This window comes from Grammomys surdaster, unplaced genomic scaffold (assembly GCF_004785775.1).
Source record: "Grammomys surdaster isolate TR1022 unplaced genomic scaffold, NIH_TR_1.0 126118, whole genome shotgun sequence".
Taxonomy (NCBI): domain Eukaryota; kingdom Metazoa; phylum Chordata; class Mammalia; order Rodentia; family Muridae; genus Grammomys; species Grammomys surdaster.
In genome coordinates, this window is record NW_021620926.1 from 5,827,412 (window position 1) to 5,853,109 (window position 25,698).

A 25,698-nucleotide genomic window follows, 5' to 3' on the forward strand; every position below is an offset into this window, starting at 1 on the left:
AGAAGCATTTACTTGAACTTCGTTGAAAACTTACAGGTTCTTGGTATACTTTTTTGTTGTTTTGTCTTCCTGGAGCTCAGTATGTCAATAGTCAATAGTTTGGACAAGGCCCCTTCGTCTACAATGGATTGATTTAGGCTTACAGAGTCCTCCTGTTGCAGAATGAGTGCCATATCATTTCCTGAATAAACAGGATGAATAAAATATTAGGAGTTATTCAATGAGAGCATTTTCTATCATCTAGGACTTTATTGACAATCTTGTGCATTTTTGGACATTAATCTTACGAACTCTGTAATGAGAGGGTTTTTTTTTTTAAGTAGGAATTGAAATAACAAAAATATGAAGAAAATTCACTGATGTTGTTTTAAAATAACTTACTATAAGCCAGGCAGTGGTGGCACACACCTTTAATCCCAGTACTTGGGAGGCAGAGGCAGGTGGATTTTTGAGATTGAGGCCAGCCTGGTCTACAGAGTGAGTCCCAAGACAGCCAGGGCTATATAGAGAAACTCTGTCTCAAAAAACAAGCAAACAAAAACAAAAAATAACTTACTATAGTTTGAGAACAGAGGTTTTTTTGTGTGTGTGGGGTTGCTTTTTTGAGAAAGGGCCTCAAGTTTGTAATTCTGACTGCCCTAGAACTCACAGGTCTGCCAGCTTCTGCCTCCAGAATGCTGAGATTAAAGGTGTATGCCATCATACCCAGCCTAAGAAAAGAATTATTTTCAAAATATTATTACTTTTGTGTCCACATGTGGGTAGATAGATAGCGTGTGTGTGTGTGTGTGTGTGTGTGTGTGTGTGTGTGTTGCCTCATTTGTGGAAGGAAGTCTCATAGTTCATGAGAGTTGGTTTTCTTCTACCACATGGGTCCTGACAATTAAATTCAGATCATCAGGTTTTGCTGTATCTTTTCTCATTGATGCATCTCACTGCTCCTGAGGAAAGATAGCTTTAGATTTTAATGGAACATATTTTTCTTTTCATTCTGCCAGTGGTAAAAATTGAACTCAGGGCTCTGAACATGCTAAGCAAACACTGTTTCCACTGAGCTGTATCCCATCTTAAAACATAATTAAATTAGTTCTAAATATGTTTTTATGTTACACCAAGAATTATTTTGATGCAGACTTCAGTTGTATAAGTACTTGAAAAATGGAAGCCATCAGGTTTATTGCTTTGTAGACAATAAATTATTTTGTAAGTTTTTATTCACAGTAAGGTGAATTGTACTGTGGTTTCTGCATGTAAGTGAAAATAGTTGCAATTTGTATGAATCTACTTTGGGAAATGACTGACAATTTTTCATTATTTTCAGACTTGAAAGAGGCCTCCAGAAAAAGTCGATGTGTATCTGTACAAACAGATCCTACTGATGAAGTTCCCACCAAAAAGTCAAAGAAGCATAAAAAGCACAAAAACAAAAAGAAGAAAAAGAAGAAAGAAAAAGAAAAAAAATATAAAAGACAACCAGAAGAATCTGAGTCCAAGCTGAAATCTCATCATGATGGGAATGTTGATCTAGAATCTGATTCCTTCTTAAAGTTTGATTCTGAACCTTCAGCAATGGCACTGGAACATCCTGTAAGAGCATTTGGCTTCTCTGAGGGAAGTGAAACCCCCTTAGTGCTAGAACCTTCAGTAGTCTCAATGGAGGTTCAGGAGTCACACGTTTTAGAGACTCTGAAGCCAGCTACAAAAACTGCAGAACTGTCGGTTGTATCTACATCAGTAATCTCAGAGCAGTCTGAGCAGCCTGTGCCAGTGATGCTGGAACCATCAATGACAAAATCAATTCTGGATTCTTTCGCAGCAGCACCAGTGCCTATGTCAACAGCAGTGCTGAAGTCACCTGAGCCCGTTGTAACAATGTCAATGGAGTATCAGAAGTCTGTGCTGAAATCTTTGGAGACTATGCCTCCAGAGATATCAAAGACCCCGCTGGTAGAGCTTCCCATAGCAAAAGTGCTTGAACCATCAGAAACCCTCACAATAGTATCAGAGACACCTACTGAGGTGCACCCTGAACCAAGCCCATCAACAATGGATTTTCCAGAGTCATCTACAACTGACGTGCAAAGATTGCCAGAGCAGCCTGTAGAAGCACCATCGGAGATCGCAGATTCATCCATGACAAGACCTCAGGAGTCACTGGAGCTGCCTAAGACCACAGCGGTGGAGCTGCAGGAGTCGTCGGTGGCCTCAGCCCTGGAGTTGCCGGGGCCACCTGCGACCTCCATGCTGGAGTTGCAGGGGCCCCCTGTGACTCCAGTGCCGGAGTTGCCTGGGCCCTCTGCCACCCCAGTGCCAGAGTTGTCAGGGCCCCTTTCTACCCCAGTGCCTGAGTTGCCAGGGCCCCCTGCGACAGTGGTCCCTGAGTTGCCGGGGCCCTCTGTGACACCAGTGCCACAGTTGTTGCAGGAATTGCCAGGGCCTCCAGCACCATCCATGGGGTTGGAGCCACCACAGGAGGTACCCGAGCCGCCTGTGATGGCACAGGAGTTGTCAGGGGTGCCTGCAGTGCCAGCAGCAATAGAGTTGACAGGGCAACCTGCAGTAACAGTAGCAATGGAGTTGACCGAACAACCTGTGACGACGACAGAGTTCGAGCAGCCTGTGGCGATGACAACGGTGGAACATCCTGGGCATCCTGAGGTGACAACAGCAACAGGGTTGCTGGGGCAGCCAGAGGCAGCAATGGTGCTGGAGTTGCCAGGACAGCCAGTGGCAACAACAGCGCTGGAGTTGTCTGGGCAGCCTTCGGTGACTGGGGTGCCAGAGTTGTCAGGGCTGCCTTCGGCAACTAGGGCACTGGAGTTGTCAGGGCAGTCTGTGGCAACTGGGGCATTAGAGTTGCCTGGTCAGCTCATGGCAACTGGGGCACTGGAGTTTTCGGGGCAGTCTGGGGCAGCTGGAGCACTGGAGCTTTTGGGGCAGCCCCTGGCAACGGGGGTGCTAGAGTTACCAGGGCAGCCTGGAGCGCCAGAGTTGCCTGGGCAGCCTGTGGCAACTGTGGCGCTGGAGATCTCTGTTCAGTCTGTGGTGACAACATCGGAGCTGTCAACGATGACCGTGTCGCAGTCCCTGGAGGTGCCCTCGACGACAGCGCTGGAATCCTATAATACGGTAGCACAGGAGCTGCCTACTACATTGGTGGGGGAGACTTCTGTAACAGTAGGAGTGGATCCCTTGATGGCCCAAGAATCCCATATGTTAGCTTCTAACACCATGGAGACCCATATGTTAGCATCCAACACCATGGACTCCCAAATGCTAGCATCCAACACTATGGATTCTCAGATGCTAGCATCCAATACCATGGATTCCCAGATGTTAGCTTCTAGCACCATGGACTCCCAGATGTTAGCTTCTAGCACCATGGACTCCCAGATGTTAGCAACTAGCTCTATGGACTCCCAGATGTTAGCAACTAGCTCTATGGACTCCCAGATGTTAGCAACTAGCTCCATGGACTCTCAGATGTTAGCAACCAGCAGTATGGACTCTCAGATGTTAGCAACCAGCTCCATGGACTCCCAGATGTTAGCAACCAGCTCCATGGACTCCCAGATGTTAGCAACCAGCAGTATGGACTCCCAGATGTTAGCAACCAGTTCCATGGACTCACAGATGTTAGCAACCAGTTCCATGGACTCACAGATGTTAGCATCTGGTGCTATGGATTCTCAAATGTTAGCTTCTGGCACTATGGATGCTCAGATGTTAGCATCTGGTACCATGGATGCCCAAATGTTAGCATCTAGTACCCAGGATTCTGCTATGATGGGTTCAAAATCTCCTGATCCTTATAGGTTAGCTCAGGATCCTTACAGATTAGCTCAGGATCCCTATAGGTTGGGTCATGACCCCTATAGGTTAGGCCATGATGCTTACAGGTTAGGACAGGACCCTTACAGATTAGGCCATGATCCCTACAGACTAACTCCGGATCCCTATAGGGTGTCACCTAGGCCCTATAGAATAGCACCCAGGTCCTATAGAATAGCACCTAGGCCATACAGGTTAGCACCTAGACCCTTGATGTTAGCATCTAGACGGTCTATGATGATGTCCTATGCTGCAGAACGTTCCATGATGTCATCTTATGAGCGCTCTATGATGTCTTACGAACGCTCTATGATGTCCCCTATGGCTGAACGCTCTATGATGTCGGCCTATGAGCGCTCCATGATGTCGGCCTATGAGCGCTCCATGATGTCTCCTATGGCTGAGCGTTCTATGATGTCAGCTTATGAACGCTCTATGATGTCAGCTTATGAGCGTTCCATGATGTCTCCTATGGCTGATCGATCTATGATGTCCATGGGTGCCGACCGGTCTATGATGTCATCGTACTCTGCAGCTGACCGGTCTATGATGTCATCATACTCTGCAGCTGATCGATCAATGATGTCATCTTACACTGATCGGTCAATGATGTCTATGGCAGCTGATTCTTATACTGATTCTTACACTGATTCCTATACGGAGGCATATATGGTGCCACCTTTGCCTCCTGAAGAGCCCCCAACAATGCCACCATTGCCACCTGAGGAACCACCAATGACACCCCCATTACCTCCTGAGGAACCACCAGAGGGTCCAGCATTATCAACAGAGCAGTCAGCGTTAACAGCTGACAATACTTGGTCTACAGAGGTGGCATTACCTACTGAAGAATCTGTATCACAGCCTGAGCCTCCTGTGAGTCAAAGTGAGATTTCAGAGCCGTTGGCAGTACCTGCTAATTATTCAGTGTCAGAATCTGAGACTTCAATGTTAGCATCAGAGGCTGTTATGACTGTTCCAGAACCTGCACGAGAGCCTGAGTCTTCAGTTACATCAATACCAGTTGAGTCTGCTGCAGTAGCAGAACATGAAATGGTTCCAGAGAGACCAATGACTTACATGGTTTCTGAGAATACCATGTCAGCTGAACCAGCTGTGTTAACATCAGAGGCTTCTGTTATGTCGGAGACATCAGAAACATACGATTCCATGAGACCATCAGGACATGCTATCTCAGAGGTATCTATGTCACTCTTGGAGCCAGCAGTAACTATTTCACAGCCAGCAGAGAACAGTCTGGAGCTCCCATCCATGGCTGTCCCAGCACCTTCCACTATGACTACCACAGAATCTCCTGTTGTTGCTGTCTCAGAACTCCCTGCTGTGGCTGACCCAGAGCCTCCCATTATGGCTGTCCCAGAACCCCCCACTGTTGTTGTCCCAGAACCTCTTGTGGCTGCTCCAGAGCCTCCTGCCATGACTACTGCAGAACTTTGCTCCTTATCTGTCTCAGAACCTCCTGTGGCTGTCCCAGAGCTTCCAGCTTTGGTTGACCCAGAACATACTACCACTGCAGTGTCAAGTGTTTCTTCCCTGGAGCCTTCTGTGCCTATCTTGGAACCAGCAGTATCAGTCCTTCAGCCTGTTATGATTGTTTCAGAACCATGTGTTCCTGTCCAGGAACCCACTATGGCAGTTTCAGAACCTGCGGTCATAGTCTCAGAGCACACTCAAATAACAGGATCACCTGACATGGCTGTAGAGTCTTCACCAGTAATAGCGGAATCTAGTGTTATGTCGTCACAGATTATAAAAGGAATGAATTTACTTTCTGGTGATGAAAATCTTGGTCCAGAGGTTGGCATGCAGGAGACTCTGTTGCATCCAAGCGAAGAGCCACATGATGGAGGACACTTGAAAAGTGACTTGTATGAAAATGAGTATGATAGAAATGCAGACCTTACTGTAAACAGTCATTTAATTGCAAAAGATGCAGAGCATAATACAGTGTGTGCTACTTCCATTGGTCCTGTTGGTGAAACAAGTGAAGAGAAAATTTTGCCTATTAGTGAGTCTAAAGAAATTACAGAATTGGATACCTGTCCTCCTGTTAGTGAAGCTGATGTAGGAAGAAGTCTGTCCTCTCAACTTGCTCTGGAATTAGATACAGGAGGAACTAGTAAGGGGTTTGAATTTGTCACAGCACCTGCACCCATTTCAGAGAGTAAATATGATGTTGAAGTATCTATAACTACTCAGGATACTGAACATGACATGGTAATTTCAACCAGCCCCAGTGGTGGCAGTGAAGCAGACATAGAGGGACCTTTGCCTGCTAAAGACATTCATCTTGATTTGCCACCAACTAATCTTGTTTGTAAGGATGTGGAAGACTCATTACCTATAAAAGAGAGTGACCAGACAGTGGCAGTGGCTCTTAGTCCTAAAGAAAGCAGTGAAGATACAGAAGTACCTCTTCCCAATAAAGAAATAGTTCCTGATTCAGGATATTCTGCCAGCATTGATGAAATTAATGAAGCTGACTTAGTGAGACCATTACTTCCTAAGGACATGGAGCGTCTTACAAGCCTTAGAGCTGGCATTGAAGGACCTTTACTTGCTAGTGAGGTTGAACGTGACAAGTCAGCTGCCAGTCCAGTTGTAATTAGTATACCAGAAAGAGCTTCAGAGTCATCTTCAGAGGAAAAGGATGATTATGAAATTTTTGTAAAAGTTAAGGACACACATGAAAAAAGCAAGAAAAATAAAAACCGTGACAAAGGTGAGAAAGAGAAGAAAAGGGACTCTTCATTAAGGTCTCGGAGTAAGCGTTCCAAGTCTTCTGAACATAAATCACGTAAGCGTACCAGTGAGTCTCGTTCTAGAGCAAGGAAGAGATCATCTAAGTCCAAGTCTCATCGTTCTCAAACACGTTCACGGTCACGTTCAAGACGCAGGAGGAGGAGCAGCAGGTCAAGATCCAAGTCTAGAGGAAGACGATCTGTATCAAAAGAGAAACGCAAAAGATCTCCAAAGCATAGATCCAAGTCCAGGGAAAGGAAAAGGAAAAGATCAAGCTCCCGAGACAACCGGAAAACAGTTCGAGCTCGGAGTCGAACTCCTAGTCGTCGGAGTAGGAGTCACACTCCTAGTCGGAGGAGACGGTCTAGATCTGTTGGTAGAAGGAGAAGTTTCAGCATTTCCCCCAGCCGCAGGAGCCGAACCCCCAGCCGCAGGAGCCGAACCCCCAGCCGCAGGAGCCGTACCCCCAGCCGCAGGAGCCGTACCCCCAGCCGCAGGAGCCGAACCCCCAGCCGCAGGAGCCGAACCCCCAGCCGCAGGAGAAGATCACGGTCTGTGGTGAGAAGACGGAGCTTCAGTATATCACCAGTCAGATTAAGGCGATCAAGAACACCTTTGAGAAGAAGGTTTAGTAGATCTCCCATTCGTCGGAAAAGATCCAGGTCTTCTGAAAGAGGCAGATCACCCAAACGTCTAACAGATTTGGGTGAGTCATGCTTTACATTGTAATAGGGTATGATTTAAGCTTAATTTCTGATGATCTTGAGGTAATATTTTGGGTTATTGATTTAAAGATCATTAGATTATGTTTGGAAAAAGAGGGGAAGTGCACTTAAAAAGTAAAAAAGACCTGCTGTGGGGAACCTATCAGAGTCTTGATGTGTCTATACTGGGTATTTTGCCTTACATAGATGGCGAAACCTTACAAGTCCGGTTGTGTGTTGTGTATATTTCATTTCAACACATGGCTTTGCAAATAAGCAGAATTCTTACTTAGTAATTTTTATTGGGTGGGGGCTCTTTTCTGTTTTCCCTCCCCTCCGCTCCTCTCCTTTTTTCCTTTCCTTTCCGTTCTTTTTCTGAGATGGCCTATAGTTCATGTTGGCCTGGAACTTAACTGTGTAGCCAGCCCAAAGTGCTTATTTTCTTTCCTCAGATTCCTGATGGCAGGGCTTTGAGACTGACCCACCATGCCTGACTTTAGCTAGCCTATCTTAAGGTGGCTATCTAGGGTTGTTAAATGGATTTGATAGGTTACTGAAATTAAGAAATTTTGTTATCTGCGGACTTAACTGAATTAATGATGCAACCTTTTCAATGAAGTGATAATCTGTTGTCTATAAAAAATAAATGTTTTTTCTTACTAAAACTTGAAGTATGATTACCTACTGGGTAATTTATCCTATTTCCAATAGATAGGACATTCTTGGTTTGTAAAGACAGTGAAGATAGTAGAATTTGTATTCAGTTTAGCAAGAGTTTTCTTATGTCTCTTCTCAGAACAGAGAAACAGTAGGTAATTCTTGTTGATTTTAAGTTAGTGTAGGAAGTTGGTAGCATGCATTCCTTTTACCAAAGGACAATACTTAGAAGAATAGAATGTGGTAATTGCCTTAGTAATAGTGTAGGGGGCACATTTGCACAATGGAGAGGAATGATAATTCTTAACTCAGTGAAGGCTTGTTGAAAGAGATGACACTTGGGGCTTAACAAGGGATTAAGTTGTTTTCAGATTATAATGAGGTTTGTTTAAGACAGTCAGAGACTAGCTTTTATAGCCCACTGTGTAAGTTGAGGTTGACCTTAAACTTCTGATACTTCTGTCATGTGCTAGGGCTAGCAGTTTTCCAAGAGCAGTTTTATAGAATGCTGAGGCTTGAACCCAGGGCTGAGCCTGTACATGTTTGGTACGCATTCTTCAACTGAACTGCATACCTAGTATGAAAATGAGAATGGTTTTAGGTCATGCTAATTTTAGGAAATAACATTGCTTTTGGCAGACTTGTACCTTATAATTTGTGGTTAGTTGATCATCATAAATTCACAGTAAGCTATTGTGTGTAGCATTTGAATTGGAAACATAGTGTTAAATTGTTGAAAAGGACCCATCCACCTGAATCATGTCTCAAACTTGGGGCCTTTAATTTTACTGTATATCATACTTTTGACAGAATTAAAAATATATATAGCTTTTAGGAAAACTGCTTCCTGTATTTTTCCTCTTACAGATAAGGCTCAATTACTTGAAATAGCCAAAGCTAATGCAGCTGCCATGTGTGCTAAGGCTGGTGTTCCTTTACCACCAAACCTAAAGCCTGCACCTCCACCTACAATAGAAGAGAAAGTTGCTAAAAAGTCTGGAGGAGCTACCATAGAAGAACTAACTGAGGTAAGCTAGACAGAATTTGTTTCCATTCTTAAATGGATTTTTCCATGGATGTTGACTCTGGAGCGTGCCAAAACCTGAATTGTGGGCTGAACTGATAATGGCTGGCACCGAGTGCCCAAAACCCGAAATACAGATGTGGCAGCGGCAGAAGCTCTGTTTAGCAGGCCATTATCCGGGATGGCTAAGCTCCGCTAGCTAAAAAGTTACTTCCCATTACTTTTGCTTTCCAGTTTTAGAAGCCAAACTGACTGAGGAGTGGAACGGTTCGTTTGAATGGAGGAGGTGTTGAGTGAGCAACACGCAGAAGCTCGCCTACAGTTTCGTTTCCATTCACGACGTGTTCACTGATCGCCAAGAGTGTACTGCATATACGCAAAGACACAGACAATCTTCAGAAATGATCTTTTGCCACCGGAGCTTGGAAATTAATGAGAATAGCTGGCCATTGCCTGAAAGGAACTTCTTTCGCATCAACATTTCGGGTTTTGGCTGTTTGGTACCAGCCATTGGCGATAATGGCCGGCCATTATCAGTTCTTCCTGCGGTTCGGGTTTTGGCAGTAACATATTTTAAATATACTTATTTTTGTTTTTAAAAATTTGATCTTTTGAAATTGAGGCTGTTGGGGGAAGCTTTGTTTTACTTTAATATTTTTTTTGTGTGTGTGGGGAAGACGCTGAAACATTGCTGCTAGGATCCAGAAATAACATACTGTTTCATATACTGAAACTTGTTCTTGGCTAGCCTTATGCCAGCCTGCAACTGTCAACATATTCTGTTCCCATTGGTTACATGCTTGATACACTCTTGTGTTTTTGGCTAATTGAGCTTTTTAATTCTATTGTAATATTTTCAATTGATAATAGATGTGATAAATTCTGCTTGTATAGACAGGTCTACTAAAATTTACTCTTAACCTTTTTATAAATGGAATATGTCCTTTGCTTCTAAGGAAGGAATTGACTTTGTGTGTTGGACTGCATCAATTGCGCCCTCTCCATCATGCCTTATTTTCCATTCTTAAGTTACAGTCCTGAAATAAATTTTAAAAAACATTTATGGAGAGAGATGTTACTATTTACCCTGCCACAAATGTTTAAAATCTTTACCATACATTTGGGGATTATAAAGTTTCTTAATTTGTTTCTTCACTTAGATTCATTATAGTATGACTTATAACTTAAAAAAGACCTAGCAAAAAGCCTCTATTGCTTACTTACCAAATGCAAGCTCTTTATCGAAAACTCTATGACCGCTTAGCGTTTGCTGTTGTTTGCCTCATCTTCAGCGTTCTTGTCCCTCTGACAAGTGTCTCCCAACTTGCTCACCACCACCTGACCAAGATGACTTCCCTTTCCTTCCTATTTCTTGTTCTTTACTGTGGGAATTTTGCTTAGAACTCTTGAAGGAATATTCTTTGATCCTTAAACCCTGCCTGAATATTCTCTTAAGCCTTTGTTCTTTTAGCACTTATGTACCATTTGTATTATATCAGTTTGCACTTGTTATTGTGTTGCTCTGTAAAAAGGTTCTTCAATTACTTCATGTGTATGTACTTTTGTCTCGTATTAGATTGTAAGCTCCTTTGGAGCAGGGACCATGTCTTTCCCTTTATTTTATCTTTTTCCTTTTTTCTTTTCTCTCTTTTTTCTTTTCTTTCTTTTTTTTTTGTATTTTTTCCCAAGACAGTGCCCAGTACAGTGCTCTGCACATAGTAGGTGCTCAATAAATGTTGTTGACTGACTGAGCAGCCAGTGTGTGTTTAAATAATAGCTAATGGTCTAAATTATGGTTTTATAAGCTATCATAAATGTTGATTACTTGAAATTGATCTTACATTATTCTTTTGAAAAATGCATCCTGTTTTTGTAAACCATATTCATCTTTTGTTTGTTTTTACTTTAAAGAAATGCAAACAGATTGCACAGAGTAAAGAAGATGATGATGTAATAGTGAATAAACCTCATGTTTCGGATGAAGAGGAAGAAGAACCTCCTTTTTATCATCATCCCTTTAAACTCAGTGAACCCAAGCCCATTTTTTTCAATTTGAATGTGAGTATTAGTAAAGTGCTATGGACTGATGAAGCAGCACGGCTTGTGGGGCTGTTTGAAAACCCGCGTAGAGTTTAACTGTTGTGATGAATCGTGACAGTGTCTCCTGAACGCCGCAGGGCTGGGAGAATTGTTCTGTGGTAGTATGCGTGCCTAGGATGTGTGAGGCTGTAGGTTCAACTTCCGGCACTGACAAAATCGAAGGAGCCTCTCCTTTAGACTACATTGAGATTCTTTAGAAGCCATCTATAGATGGTATCTGTTACAATGCATTCTAATTAAATACTGTATTTCAGATTGCTGCAGCAAAGCCAACTCCACCAAAAAGCCAAGTGACATTAACAAAGGAGTTTCCTGTGTCATCCGGATCTCAACATCGGAAAAAGGAAGCAGATAGTGTTTATGGAGAGTGGGTTCCAGTGGAGAAAAATGGTGAAGAAAGCAAAGATGATGATAATGTTTTCAGCAGCAGCTTGCCCTCAGAGGTAAGTAGGAGGAACACCACATGTTTGTTTTGATATCTGAATCTTCCATTTTATTGTTATTTTATATCTGATTCGGATTCTGTTTCACTCTTCTTAGGGCCGGGTTAAACGGCAGGGCCGGGTTAAACGACAGATGAAACAACCCGCAGCTTCTCATTTGACAGTAACTCGATGCAATTCACTTTGTGGAACGAAGCCACAAAGTGAAAAGCATCGAATTGCAGAGAAAAGTGTTATCACATCCCTACCCAACATTGGGCCCTCCATGCACTTGTGGGAAGGTAGCCCAAGGTACAACTATTTAGCTTCCCGTTTTGCTTCAAGGCTCTATAGCTCTAGATTTTGGTGGTAGCAAGTTTATTGGGTGGAGGGATTGAGGCGAGAGAAGGCAGATCCTCAGGTTCAACACAAGAACTGCATTGGAAGAGTTATTTTAGGCTGATGTGAACATCTTGGGTACAAAGCCCATCACCCTTGTGTGATGGTATCTTATATTTTTCTGGGTTTTCAGTAAGTTCCCTTCCTTGTGCTACCTTAGCCCTTTTGAATTCTTGTGTTTAACCTAGTGTTCAGCCTTGGTTCTCCATTCCCTTCTCCTTCCCCTCTTTGCTACTATTAAAAGTTGGAGGAGTGGAATTTATATATTGAAATTTTTCAAGGCAATATAGTTGTATCTTGTCAAAATGACACAGTAACAATGCCAAATGTCAAAACAACCCCATTAAAATGCCGCCTGACTAAGTACTGTGCTGCTAATAAATACAGTGCACATGAGAACAGCAAACCTGTATATATATGTAAATATATATATATCTGTACCTTTGTATGTATCTCTGTATCTGTATCTTTGCTGTGTCTTTTAATAAACAGTTTACTTTTATTTAACTTGTTGTGCAAAATCACGCTTGGGGATTGGGAAGGGTGGAGACTTGAGTAGGGGAGGTGGGAGTTAGAGACTAGCAGCCGTCACCTTGCCCTTGGTTTCCAAAGCCTTGACATTTGTCTAAGGATTGGACTTAGCTACCTGATGCCCTTATGGACTCCTTTTTCTTGCAGTTCTGGGATATGTAGGTCTGAGAGACCTCTACTCTTCACTTGAGGTTCCCTACATTGGCCATAAACATTTTCCAGTAAACACTTGCAATTCTACAAATAAATCTTATGAATCAAAGTAAACAGAACTCAAATCAAACTTTTTCATGCAGTACTTTTCCCCAGAGAAATTCAAAGGCGACATTTTCACTGTGTTTTTTTGACCTGCGGCATTTTGAATGGGAACAGTTCTATATAATAATGTTAAACGTGAGTGCCAGTGCAGCTAACTTACTTAAAGGTGATGGTCGGTATTCACATGGAGTTCAGTAACAGAAGCATATTACACCATCACCAGTGAGGAGAAGAGACGCTGACTTGGACAGTACAAGTTTAGTGCTCATTTACTAATCCCCAAATCAGGCTACTGCCACATCCCAGGAGAGAAAGCTGACATTTACAGCTAACTTAATCTTCTTGTAGTAGCCAGATATAAACCAGGTGAGGGCTGTACAGATTTAGATGTCCTGATATATTCGCTTTTAGTAATTTATTACAGATTAAGCATTTTAAGCGGGCAAGAATCTCCTGTGTAGCAAAGACTGTAGAATACTTAAGAGTTTTCCTGAGAAAATTATAACTGTTGAATCATGGAGAAAGTGCTTAATACATGTTGATTATACTTTTTGACCAAGAAAAAGTATTATAATTTATGACTGCCATCTTCATTCTCAACACTAAGTGATGCTTTAGTCTTACTTCCCATCAGAAGTTAGGTTCTCATTAAGGGGCAGTGTTCAGAGAGGATGGCAACACTGAACAAAAGGAAAGCTCTACCCGTGCTCAGATGTCTTTCTTGAAAGAGGAGTGCAGGGTGAGCTCTCTTGAGCTACTAATTCAGAGATTTAGACATGGAGTATCGGAATCAACTGCAGCTGTAATGAAAAGAATCCCAACTTTGTAAGAACCAAGGGACAAGATTGATTTGCTTTCAAATCTGTATTTCTGTAACTGTTAAAGGTGCCAAAGGGAAGCTGACAAATGAGAATACTCAGTTGTTAGTTACCGTCTAAGTGTACTAAGTGTACATCTAAGTTTGTAGAACGCGTTCTGGGAGCAATAACCCTTCTGATTTTAATAGGGTTTCAAATGAGTTGGTTTTGTTTTGTTTAACATTTTTTTTTAAATGGCAAGGTAGTTTTTTTTTGTTTTTTGTTTTGTTTGTTTTGTTTGTTTTAATAAGTATAATTGAAGCTTATGGTTCTTCAGTCTTGACCATAAAACATTTCAGCAAAGATGACAGAATTTTATCTTCACAATGGCTAAGTTGTCCTTGTAATTCCTAACCCCACAACTGTCTTGGACATGAGTGTGCTGATGACAGAATTTTATCTTCACAATGGCTAAGTTGTCCTTGTAATTCCTAACCCCACAACTGTCTTGGACATGAGTGTGCTGATGTGAGCAATAGACATGGACGAAACTATGTAAAGCCATGTTATGGAAAACAACTCATCAGATCCTTCTGCCATAGCATCGTCTTCCCAGAGACCAGCCAGGAGCATCCTCAGTAAGGAGTGACTACAGAACTTTCACCAGATTTGTGTGAATGTGTGAATCTGAGTTATAAACAAGAAAGTGGAAAGTATTAGAAGAGTAGTCTTCAAGGACAGTTCTTTAACAGGTTAGCACAGGGTTATTGATTAGAGTATTATAGTACTGCAAATTCACAAGTGGAGGAATCTGACCGGTCAGAACCACTGATTTGGGATTTACACATACATTGCTTTATAGCCACCCAGCTCTAGTTATTGCTTGGATATTAACATTTCTGTCTCAAGCAGTTTGTCAGGTTTGTATTATTGGATCATATCTACATCCTATTAGCTAAAGTTCCTTGAAATTGGAGACTCCTAGTTTATGAAGTTTATCAACGGTAACATCTTGGACAAGGAAGAAAACTAACTGCAGCTGAAGTACAGGCTCTTGAATTAGATACTCCAGAATGATGTGTAGCGTTCTTACTCTTTTTTTCTCTAGATTTTTATAAGCTGTTAACCCTGAATTTCTCTGAAGCACTTAGAAGGAGAAAAATATTAATTCATTTAGATAAAGTCAATTAATGCTATAAAATTTTGAATAATAAAAATCATGATTCATTAAAAAAACTGTGACTTAGGGATTATTCTATGTTGATGTGCCTTTTCATTTTGAAGTTGACAGTATGTTGTATTTTAATACTGGTGCATTTTAATCATCTTGTTAAGTATTTTTTAAATGCTTTATATGCTAGAGGTTTTTTTTATTTAGGTATTTTGTTAAGGTTTTCTTTTATACTCTTTGAGGTACCTGAAGTCAACCTGTGTAGAAAATCTAGTATAGCCTATCACACTTAACTTTTAACCTTTACTCTCTGTCTGTCAGTCACTGACATCTGTGAAATCCTGAACAGTACATTTTTTTTGTTTCTAAAAGTCACTGGGCTTAATGAGAGGGGCAAGTAAAGTGAATGGAGAGGTTGAAGTACACAACCTGTAAAGAGAGCCTTATGTGTGTGTGATTACGGGGCAGGAAACTGGATAACTTGATAATACTGGCAGGTTTTAGAGGATCCCTGCTTTAGATAAAGATCAAAGAAACGGGATTGTTTATTCACACGGGAGGAGGGACTGAGAGTTCTGTCGCTGTCAGTAGAGTAGTGCTACCGTATAGTTACTTTACAGATGTGCGTCTTGTGCGCTGGGAAGCAAGATGACCTGCTCATCTATCAGTGGAAACATAAAGTGTGGTAATGTGACAAATGTCTCATGGATTTTTTAAAAAAAAAAAAAAACTCTTAGTTTGTAGAAGGACTTTATCTTGGGACATTTTTTTCATGTTTGTTTACTATGCAGGTTAAGATTTTAAAACTTTATTTCAATGTAGCAATCATCAGCCATTAATTTCCCCAAATTTTAAGTTGTTAGCTGTGTGGATTTTTTTGTTTTGTTTTCTAAGACAGCTTTGGCTGGCCTGAACTCTATGTAGACCAGGCTGTCCTCAAAGCCAGCTAGATCCACATGCCTCTGCCTCCGAAGTGCTGGGATTAAAGTTTGGGGACCTTGGCTAGTCCTTTATGTTTTAGCATATAATATGTATTGTCTTGAAAAGCTGGGTAAAATCCTTGTAGATCTTAAAAACATTCCCCCATCTTTTGTGGTGCTAGAGGTGCAGCGCTGGGGAAGTGCTCTGCTGCTGAGCTGTACTCTTAACCTAAGATGAGTCTCTCAGTCTGAATATTAATCTGCACATTAAATTAAGAAATTAGTAAAATTTTGATTTGAACTTGCTGCTTTATTTGCTAAGCCTGTTGAATAAATGCAGTTGTATTAGGAAATAGTTATAATTTAAACATCAAGGTTATATTAAACATGCTTTTTACAATGAAATGTAAATTTAATTTGAAACTTGCTAGAAGGAGTATTTAGGTTATTTCTCAATGACATAAATATAGGTAAATATGCCTATAAAGGATGGATTTTTAGTTTTGCTCTTTTTTTTAAACTTGAGAATATTTAGTTTTTGGAGCTAAATGCATTTTTTATGGCTTATATTTGGAAGTTGGAGGGTCTGACTGGAGTGAGCAGACACTTTCCCCAGTGATTTTAGTCTTTCCCTGTGCCCTAACATCCTACCACTGCAGAGTACTTTGAAACCAAAGCAAGTCTGTGAGATGGTCCACCTCTCATTTGGCGGTTTGGTGGGATAACTCCACTTGACAGTTTAGGTGACATCTCAGGAAGTCCTAGGAAACATAAACTGTGATCTGAAATAACTATATTCATTGAAAGACCCAGGAATCACATGGAACAGATTTGAGTCCCAGGAATTAAATCAACTCACAGTAAATGCAGAAGGTGAATACAGTGTGTTGGTGTGATTATACATAGGTTGTCTTTATGTAGGCCTTAAGAAATAATTTACTGTTAGCTAATCAAGTAAGAGCTTTCATTTAAAGTAAATAAAGTCTAATAAGCACAAATTATAGGAATTTATGCATTTTATGTCAGAAAAGTATACTTTGTAGAAAAATGATTTAGTTAAAGGAGTCTTGGATAATTTCAGTTAATGTAACAGAATGCTATGTAAGGGAATCTGAAATTGGAAAAAAGGACACTTAGTCCTATATATAAAATATTATTCTTAGTCCTATATAGATTTATTTTTCTAGGAATTACACACAGTATACAGTATTACATCACCTTCTACTTTTATCTTACTGATTTATTTATAATTTGCATGCGGTATCTACTACTGACTCTTTATATGTGAAAAAAAGTAAATCCTTGTATCAGATATTTTATAATAATTATGTGAAATAACTGGGAAATACTATTAGGTTAAATAATATTCAAAGAAACAAAATAGTGTGTTCATATAATTCAGTTCGTGTTATAAACAAAACTCAAGTAAAACCCTTAACAAATCTGACAGCTGAAAATTTCCTTTAAGGATGGCTTTTAAAAGTTAAAATTAATCTGCTTAGCACAAGGGCTTTGTTTCCATTTTATAAAGAAATTGTGATGCTGATGACCTACTTGACACATGCTAGACCACTGAACTATTATCTCAGCCTTTGCCTTAGTATTAAGAGATAGATATTTTGGGGAGGACGTAAACACTTTTAAAGTCAGTTATTTGTACATTTGTAATAAGTGTGGGTAAATTCAAGATAGCTATATACTGGATGTATATCAAGAGCTTGGGTTCTCAGGACCAAAGCACATCCGTGCCCAGCTTTGCTCCTGTGAAGCATGCTGATGAGTCAAGAGCCACACAGATTCTCGCGGTTACCTGCTTGCTTATCCGGACTTGCTCACGACTCTGGAAGTTACAGTAATTATCAAATAGAGTATGATGAATTCCTAAAGATAAAACTACCATCTTAAATGACGTGGCTTGTTAGTACAGACTATAAATTATAAGTTTAATGAAACTCAACAGTTATAGTTTGATATTGTAGAAAATATACTGATGAAATCAGTCATAATTTAGTTTTGCCTCTGAATACTTGATAACTAACTTACCTTAATTGTCTTCTATTTTCCAGGAGTGCCCTCTTGCCTTTTGAATCTTCTCATTTTCCAAGAATCTTAATATATAGACTATCATTTATTTATTTATTTTTACATATAGCACTAAAGCTCTAGAAGCACCTGAGAGAATTAGGGCACTGTGGTAATGTGGGATAATTATCTATGTTTTCTTTCTTAGCCTGTGGACATTTCAACAGCAATGAGTGAACGGGCGCTTGCTCAGAAGAGACTCAGTGAGAATGCATTTGACCTTGAAGCCATGAGTATGTTAAATCGAGCTCAAGAACGGGTACGTGGCTTTTGTAATGTTTACATGTGAATTTCATTAACATCATTCCAGGGTGCGTAAACGGGGACTGGAGACACAGAGTTTACATATTATGTTTTATATTTTATACTTATTACACTTTGTTCTTAGTAACTTTAAATGACTTGACCTAATCACTAAGAAAATGCTCATTACATACTACAGCTAGAGTTTACAGTCTTATGTGCACATAGAATGCCCACAACTCCTTGAGGTATAACTATTTTCCATGTTTCAGCAAAATGAACTTGCGATACTAGGTATGCATTAAATGCAATATGAATGGCACTTGATTGTATTATATACTAGGTGTTGGTGAGTGATGTCTACTTTTTTAAAAAAAGTTTTCTGTTGATGATCATCTATATTATGCCATGGATAGGTTCAAATTGTTATCCCATAAGAGTATTCGGAGATCTAGACTGTCTTAGCATTCATTTGAATGCTGTCTTATGTATGATAGGTCAGATGGCAAAGACAGAGCTTTGGCCATGAGAGCATTTTTCCATCTATCTGTTATTTTAAAGAACGAGTGTTACAGTGATAATTTTTAGTTGGAGATGCATTGAATTCCTTCAGATGCATTAGTGAATTTCATAGAATGCAGTAAAGCTTACTTAAAAGACTTAAAAAAAAAACTTCAAACTTTAAATATATCATTATTTGGCCATTTTAGGTACCAAAGCCATTTTTTTCCTCAGTGAATTAAACTGTTACCAGTGTGGCACTTTGATCAGATCAGTAATTTTACTTAATGAAGATGACTCCTTTTTCTTCAGATTGACGCCTGGGCTCAGTTGAACTCTATCCCTGGGCAGTTCACAGGAAGTACGGGAGTACAAGTCCTGACACAGGAACAGCTGGCTAATACTGGTGCCCAAGCCTGGATTAAAAAGGTACACAAACTGTCAAAAAATACAAAGCTAAGTTGTTTTTTTGTTTCTTTATAATAATACATTAGAAATGCAGAGGCAAGTGACTAACCTAAGTTCCTGAGTAAATGTACTGTGTATATGCTCCAGGATGGACACTGAAGATGGGCTGAGATCCTGACACAATCAATGCCAAATGTACAAATATGGCTGAAAAGCCACTCACTTTATATCTGGAGGTTGTTCTTTTTCATATATATATATATATTTTTTTTTTTTTGCTGTTGGTTTTGGTGGGGGTGGTTTTACTTAACTGTTTTGAATGCTAACTGTACCAGGTGCTGTTCAGAATATTCCGCAGTTCCTGTTGGACTACTAACCTAATCATTTCAGAGCAGTGGTTTTCAAAACTTTTCCTCATGGGATACTTTATTACAGGTTTAGTTTTGGTGGATCACTATCCCCAAGAACCCTTTGCCACCCTAATATTCCATTCCTCTGTCCCTGTCCTCTCATAGTGCCTGCACCCGCTTATAAATGCCTTTGCTCCTGCCTCTTAGGCCGTCTAGCCCCAGGTCCCTAGATGGTGGTCAGCTATTAGATACACAAGTGGTTGGGAGGCCCCAATTAGTGCTGCATGTGGTAACCTTGCCATGGGGCTGAGAGGCTTGGGTGGGAGGGTGGCTGGAATGTGGGGTGGGCAGTTGTGAAGGGAGGGTGACAGGGTGGGCTGGGCTGGAGATAACTATCTGTGGACCACCATTTAGGTCCTGGTGGCCTCTGGTGATCCACAGGCTCAATTTGAGAACCACTGACTTCATGAAAAAACAGGATATGGATATGTAAGACCTAAAATCAAGGGAGAGGACGGACATCTCATGCCGCGAAGATGTAGGTGCACCTGGTCTCAGATTCCTGCAGTGAGATTGGTCAACTCCACCTACGGCTACCTCATTGTTGGGGGAGTCTTAGGTGGTTAGAAAAGGGTTTCCTGAAAAAACAAGGCTGCTGAAGGGCTGTGGTTTGGTTGGATGGGTGATGGGAAATTTGTTTCAGGAAACTGGGAGGCTGCGTGGTCTCTTGGACTGGGAAGGTTTCTTTGTCCTGCCGTACTCCTGACTCCTTGTGTGATCGTGGGCAAGTAATTCCTTGGACTTTGTGTCTCCCAATTGTCAAGTGGCTGGAGACAGACAGGTTCTTATGACTGCCTCAGAGAGTGCTGAAGGGAAGGATACTTACTGTTTGTAGAACTGGAATGAGTGCTATCATAGATGTGCTCAATTTCTCAAAAACAAAGTTTTGGTTGCTTTGGATATTTAATAACGTAACAGTTTCATGCAGAAGCATTACCTGTGATTCTCTTATTAATAGATTAATATAAGGCATCGTCCTCACTGTGCTTGCCTGGCTTTCCCCTTAAGAAATAGTTGCACGAATATGTACCTAGGGATTGGTTTTGGGAAAAAAGGAATAATAATTGGATTTATTTTATACACTAATACTTTGTATAAATTATGAAAGTGATAGTTGAAAAGTATGGAAGAATTACGTGTTTACTTTTTTTTGTGATATTGGATTTAAAACTTGGGACCTAGATTTAGGTAACAATGAGCAAGTTTCCCACCACAGAGCCCCATATTCAGTCCTCCTTCATTCATCTGGTCTTGAAGCTGAGTGTTAAGGATTACAGGAAGTTAGACATGAAGTATTTTTTGAGTATTTATGCACATAATAGTTGATGCCCATTGCTAGGTACGAAGAACCTTCTGGAAGGCTCTCACTGTAAAGTGTGCTGTTCATGTGTTATGTATAAAGAGCAGGTAGACGCGAGTCTCCAGGCGAGTCCTCACAGGGCTCCTAAGAACACTGGCGTGAATACAGTGTTGCTGATTTTTAGTTGTAAGTAGTTAATGTCTACTAGAACCTTTAAAATGATTTTGCTTTACATTTTGTATAGAACATAATCTGAGAAGCAAATCATTTTGATAAATTATGTGTTCATCAGACCAAGCTTTACAATACAGAATTAGCACTAAAAGGAAAACAATTTGTATGTACTGAAGAATATCTGCTTAATGAAAGCCAGAGGAGCGTTATTTTATTAAAATAGACCAGTACATTTAGAAGTTATCAGGCAATAATTTCATTGATATCTACCATAAAGTATTGGTTATACCCATTAATAACCATGTTCGGGAGATATTGAAAGGGTCATTTCCCTTTTTCTTGGACCAGCACTGTCATTGTGTATTAAAAAACCATAGGGAATGCCAACTAACACCTCTGTATTCTTTGTTTTAGAATACTTTTATATTAAGAGAAATATTTCATCAGTATACTCATTTATTAGTAAAACATTAAAAAGGTAATTGGTTTTAAAGGACCTTTATTTTCTCAAATGACTGAGGACTTGATTTCATAATAATTGTTGGTTATTGTGTGATCTCGTTAGATGAAGATAGGTTTTTAGACTGGGGATAGAGGGATGCGAAGATAATAGCAAACAGAAGCAGAACTGGAAAACGGGGTTAATTGGGGATTTATATTGTACTCTGTCTGTACAGTTGCCCTTTTTTTTAGGAGTGTTTCCTGGAAAAGAGGGGGAGATGAACCTGGAAGTAAGTAAAGTCATTCTAGGTGTGTAGCATCAAGGCAGTTGATATCCAAGTATCGGCTAACTTTTCTCTTTATACATCCACAATGCATGGCCTGCACCAAATAAGGAACTGAACCAGGGGTGTGTTTTTACCTCTACAGCTGCCTCCTTCCATCAGAGCACCTTGTTGAACTTAATGTCTAGTCACATATCATTGGCATGCTTTCTCCCCAACGTTAAATTATAAAGCTGGGAAACAGTGTATGTATTTTACTATACTGTAAAAACGTAATTGTTTAGTATTAACTTACTGATAGGAGGAAAAATAGTGCATAGTTGTGCTTAGCTACCAAAACGTTTGACTCTGATGTTGTAATGACTGGATATATATTCGGCAGAGAGCATTAACTTAAAATGCTGTAATGATTGGAAAGAAAACATGGTTCAGAGATGTTTCAATTAGAAAGAAACAAAACCAAACACACATAGGTCAACAGCAGAATTCATCACTGGTAGATTGTACATTGATACTTTTTTAAAAAGAGGCACTGGACATTCCTTAACTGGAGATGACTGACTGCTGACCATGCTAGTGCACACAGTTGTGCAGCTTAGGACATTAAGTGGTTTGCTGCTTTGATGGAAATTATGGTTCAGTGGGTTGGAAACAAGAGAGATGATTGTTCACAGAATAACCTGTGAACTTTCACCCCTCTGTATGGAAACTTGTTTCAGGGCCAAATCCTTGTAGCTGTCTTCTTGCCCCGGTCAGTGCCAGCCGTACTATTCACAACACTGCTGCTACCGAGGCCTAGGTATGTAAACATTTAAGGAGTTTCTTAAAACCCTTTTAACATCAAGTCAGGTTGTAGAAGAATTCAAACTTGGTATACTTACAGGGTATTTTATGTGCTTATCTTCAACTTATTTACATGTAAATTTATTTTGTTTCATAGGGATTTTTCTAAGTAAAAATATTGATACTTGCCTTATAATAGAATGGGGAAGAAAACTGGATGACAACTGTATGCTTCCTTCAGTGTCCAAACTATTTTAAAACAATGTCTAGGCTTTACTCATAAATTAGGTATACCTGAGATAATATATTGACTGTTTTAACATTGCCTTCTTTTTATTTTGCAAGCTAAGAAGAGATACCAGTGACCTAAATAGTGGACGAAACAGGAGAGCTCTTGTTGTTGTTGTTGTTATTGGAGGGGGGCACCGAGGGGCTACTGTTACACTTGCCATTTGACTTTCAAAGTGTTGGTAATTATAATTAGAACGTATGCCACAGAACATATTGAGTATAGAAGAACTTAAGTTGAATGCTATTACAGATCTAGAAGTAAGATTTCTTTTTCTTAAGTTACCATTAACTCTGTATTTCAGTTCTAACTATAAAATGGGGGCATTTTACCTTTTTCTTTTTTTGGATAGGATCAGTTCTTAAGAGCAGCCCCAGTAACTGGAGGAATGGGAGCTGTTTTGATGAGAAAAATGGGCTGGAGAGAAGGAGAAGGATTAGGAAAGAACAAAGAAGGAAATAAGGAACCCATCCTTGTTGATTTTAAGACAGACCGAAAAGGTAAGTCCTTCCTACTTGTTAGTGATACACTTTGCAGTCTTGTTACTTTTTTTTTTTTTTTTTAAAAAAACCTTATTTTGGTCTTTGTGACCATGAACTGGATACACAAATAATGAACAGCTCTTTGCTGGTGAAACCTTTTAACACATTTTTCATACATATCAGCTTATTTCTACAGATGGATAACATACTAGTATGAGCTTTTAAAAGACAACTTTGCTTTGTGTTAGTCACTATTATGAAAATCTTCATATGACTTTAAGAAAATGAACCTTCCTTTATTTGTTCTTAATGGAGACTCTATATGTTTGCTGTTTTTTCCTTGCTACATTTATTTATTGTATGTGGGTGCATGAATGACATGACAAGCACCTTTACTCATTAAACCATCCTCCTGATCCATTGTCTATTTTTAAAAATGGTTTGTACATGTGTGTGTTTTGTCTGTGTGTGCCCATAGAGCCCAGAAGAGGGCATTGTATCCCCTATGGTTGTGAGCTGCCATGTGGTTGCATGGAATCTAATCAAGGTTCTCTGGAAGAACAGCCACTGCTTGTTAACAGTTGAGCCATCTTTCCAGCTTGTTTCACTGTCTTCTGAGACAAGGCCTTGCAGTTTTCCTGCCATGTCTCAGGCCTGCATCATCACTGTTGCTTTATTTGCTTGTTTTTATTTCTAAGGTGTTACCATAGGCAGCTAGTAACATTCAAAGAGGAATCACAATAGGCTGTTAGCTGATTTCACTTGTTTAAGCCCTTAGTTATTTAAAATAGAGGCTGAGAGTGGTAGTATATGTCTTTGGTCCCAGCAGAGGCAGGGAGATCTCTTATGTTTGAGAACTTGTTCTACATTGAAAGTTCCACTACACCCATGGCTACAAAGAGAAATAAGTATCTATCCTTAGCCCAGGTTGGCCTTGAACTTCCAATTATCCTGCCTTAACCTTCTCAAAAGTTTGGATTATAGGCATGTGTTACTATACAGTTTAGGCTTGATTTTTAAAAACTTGCCATGAATCCAGTCAGTGTGTTATAATTGTAGGGCACATCCACATTGAAATTCCTCAACATAATGTAGGTATGGATTCTCAGACAGCGGCTGTATCCTAGAATAAGTTTGAGAGACACATATTCTAGCGTGTTCATAACAATGGATTGGCTGACTGGTTGCTGTTTAAAGACATGTGGAAAGTGGGAAGAGGTTATCTGAGAACTCAGGAATTTGTTAGGACAGCAGGTACTAACTGTAATAGAGGGTCTCGTCTATCTTCCTTTTTGTTTTGAGGGACCATATGCTTTACTCCTTACTTTAAAAGATGATAAATTTACTCATTAAACTATCCTCCTGATCCATTGTCTATTTTTAAAAATGGTTTGTATATGCGGGCGTTTTGTCTGTGTGTGCACACAGAGCCCAGGAGAGGGAATTGTATTCCCTAAGGTTGTGAGCTGCCATGTGGTTGCATGGAATCTAATCAAGGTTCTCTGGAACCTTACAACCTCTAGAACCAACACAACTTACAAGTAAAGTTACATGTAGTTAATAGTCACCACCTCTTAGACTTTTAAAAAAGAAAACCAACTGTGAGATGTTGACGGTTACCTGACACTTCTCTGAACACTCACACTTCTGTGCGCTTATGTCGTGTTATTCCTCAGGCATCATCCACCTTCATTTTTGAAACAGGGTCCTACTGGCCTGGCACCTACCAAAAGTTGGCTGACCAGTGTGCCCCAGGGACCCACCTACCTGTCTCCCAAGTGCTGGAGTTACTAGTCTGTGCCAATACAGCTGGCTTTTCTGAACTCAGCCTCAGATCCTATGAAAGTGCTTTGTTGACTGAGCTATTTCCCTAGCCCTTTAGTATCTCTTCATAAGTATATGATTATAAAGGAAACATATGTATGTTGAAGTGGCAAAAAAGAGTTTTAATATAAACCTGAGTATTTTAGTTGAAGGTATAGGTTTTTAGGTTTCAGTAGTGAGGGGTATCTTACATTTTTAGGTAGAATACTAAATTTTAGCCTTTTTTTCCTTCTCCTTTTAAGGTCTTGTTGCAGTAGGAGAGAGAGCACAAAAGCGGTCTGGGAACTTCTCTGCTGCAATGAAAGACTTGTCAGGTGAGAACAACCCTGTTAAACTAACTGTTCTTGCTTTTACCCATACCTTCAATTCGGAATTCCTTGCAGAGTTGGTGGAAATCTTTTATAACTAGTTGTTTTTCTCTCTACAGGCAAACATCCAGTGTCTGCCTTGATGGAAATCTGTAATAAGAGAAGGTGGCAACCACCTGAATTTCTCTTGGTCCATGACAGTGGCCCTGACCATCGTAAACATTTCCTCTTTAGGGTAAATATAAACTTACATACTAATTACATATTCATGTTAGAGGGTTAAGGGATGAGTGTGATACAACCAGTGTTAATATTCTGTGGGTGGGTCACAGATGTGAATATGTGGGTAACATGGGTTTTTATAAAAAGGGTACAAAATTAAAGGGGAGGGGCATGGGCAAAAAGCATGGAGACTTGCATTTATTTTGCAGTTTCCTTTTTTAAATCATTTGCTGCTTCTGGGCTGAGATTAATATATTCTGTAATATGGGGTTTGTAATTTATAAGTTATTTTTAGAATTTAGTGAAAAAGTACAAAGCTAATAGATATTAAAGTTTGATGCTGTTCTTATTGTATGTTTTTCTTGAATAG

The 25,698-nt window shown here is 40.1% G+C and overlaps 1 protein-coding gene across 8 annotated transcripts in view; it reads left to right on the forward strand.

Moving 5' to 3' along the window:
* Positions 1-25,698, forward strand: part of Son (SON DNA binding protein) — a 31,894-nt gene that overhangs the window by 5,069 nt on the left and 1,127 nt on the right. For 2 of the 8 annotated variants that reach the window (XM_028756289.1, XM_028756288.1), the window contains exons 3-11: positions 1,322-7,300; positions 8,823-8,983; positions 10,891-11,037; positions 11,334-11,522; positions 17,808-17,918; positions 18,716-18,832; positions 22,845-22,992; positions 25,041-25,112; positions 25,226-25,341. In XM_028756289.1, the coding sequence (XP_028612122.1) occupies positions 1,322-7,300; positions 8,823-8,983; positions 10,891-11,037; positions 11,334-11,522; positions 17,808-17,918; positions 18,716-18,832; positions 22,845-22,992; positions 25,041-25,112; positions 25,226-25,341 (7,040 nt within the window). Of the gene's footprint in view, positions 1-1,321; positions 7,301-8,822; positions 8,984-9,213; positions 10,728-10,890; positions 11,038-11,333; positions 11,523-11,619; positions 12,408-17,807; positions 17,919-18,715; positions 18,833-18,958; positions 19,469-22,139; positions 22,220-22,844; positions 22,993-25,040; positions 25,113-25,225; positions 25,342-25,698 lie in introns of those variants that run through there. The other 6 variants (XM_028756294.1, XR_003709865.1, XM_028756291.1 and 3 more) reach the window with 6 other exon arrangements.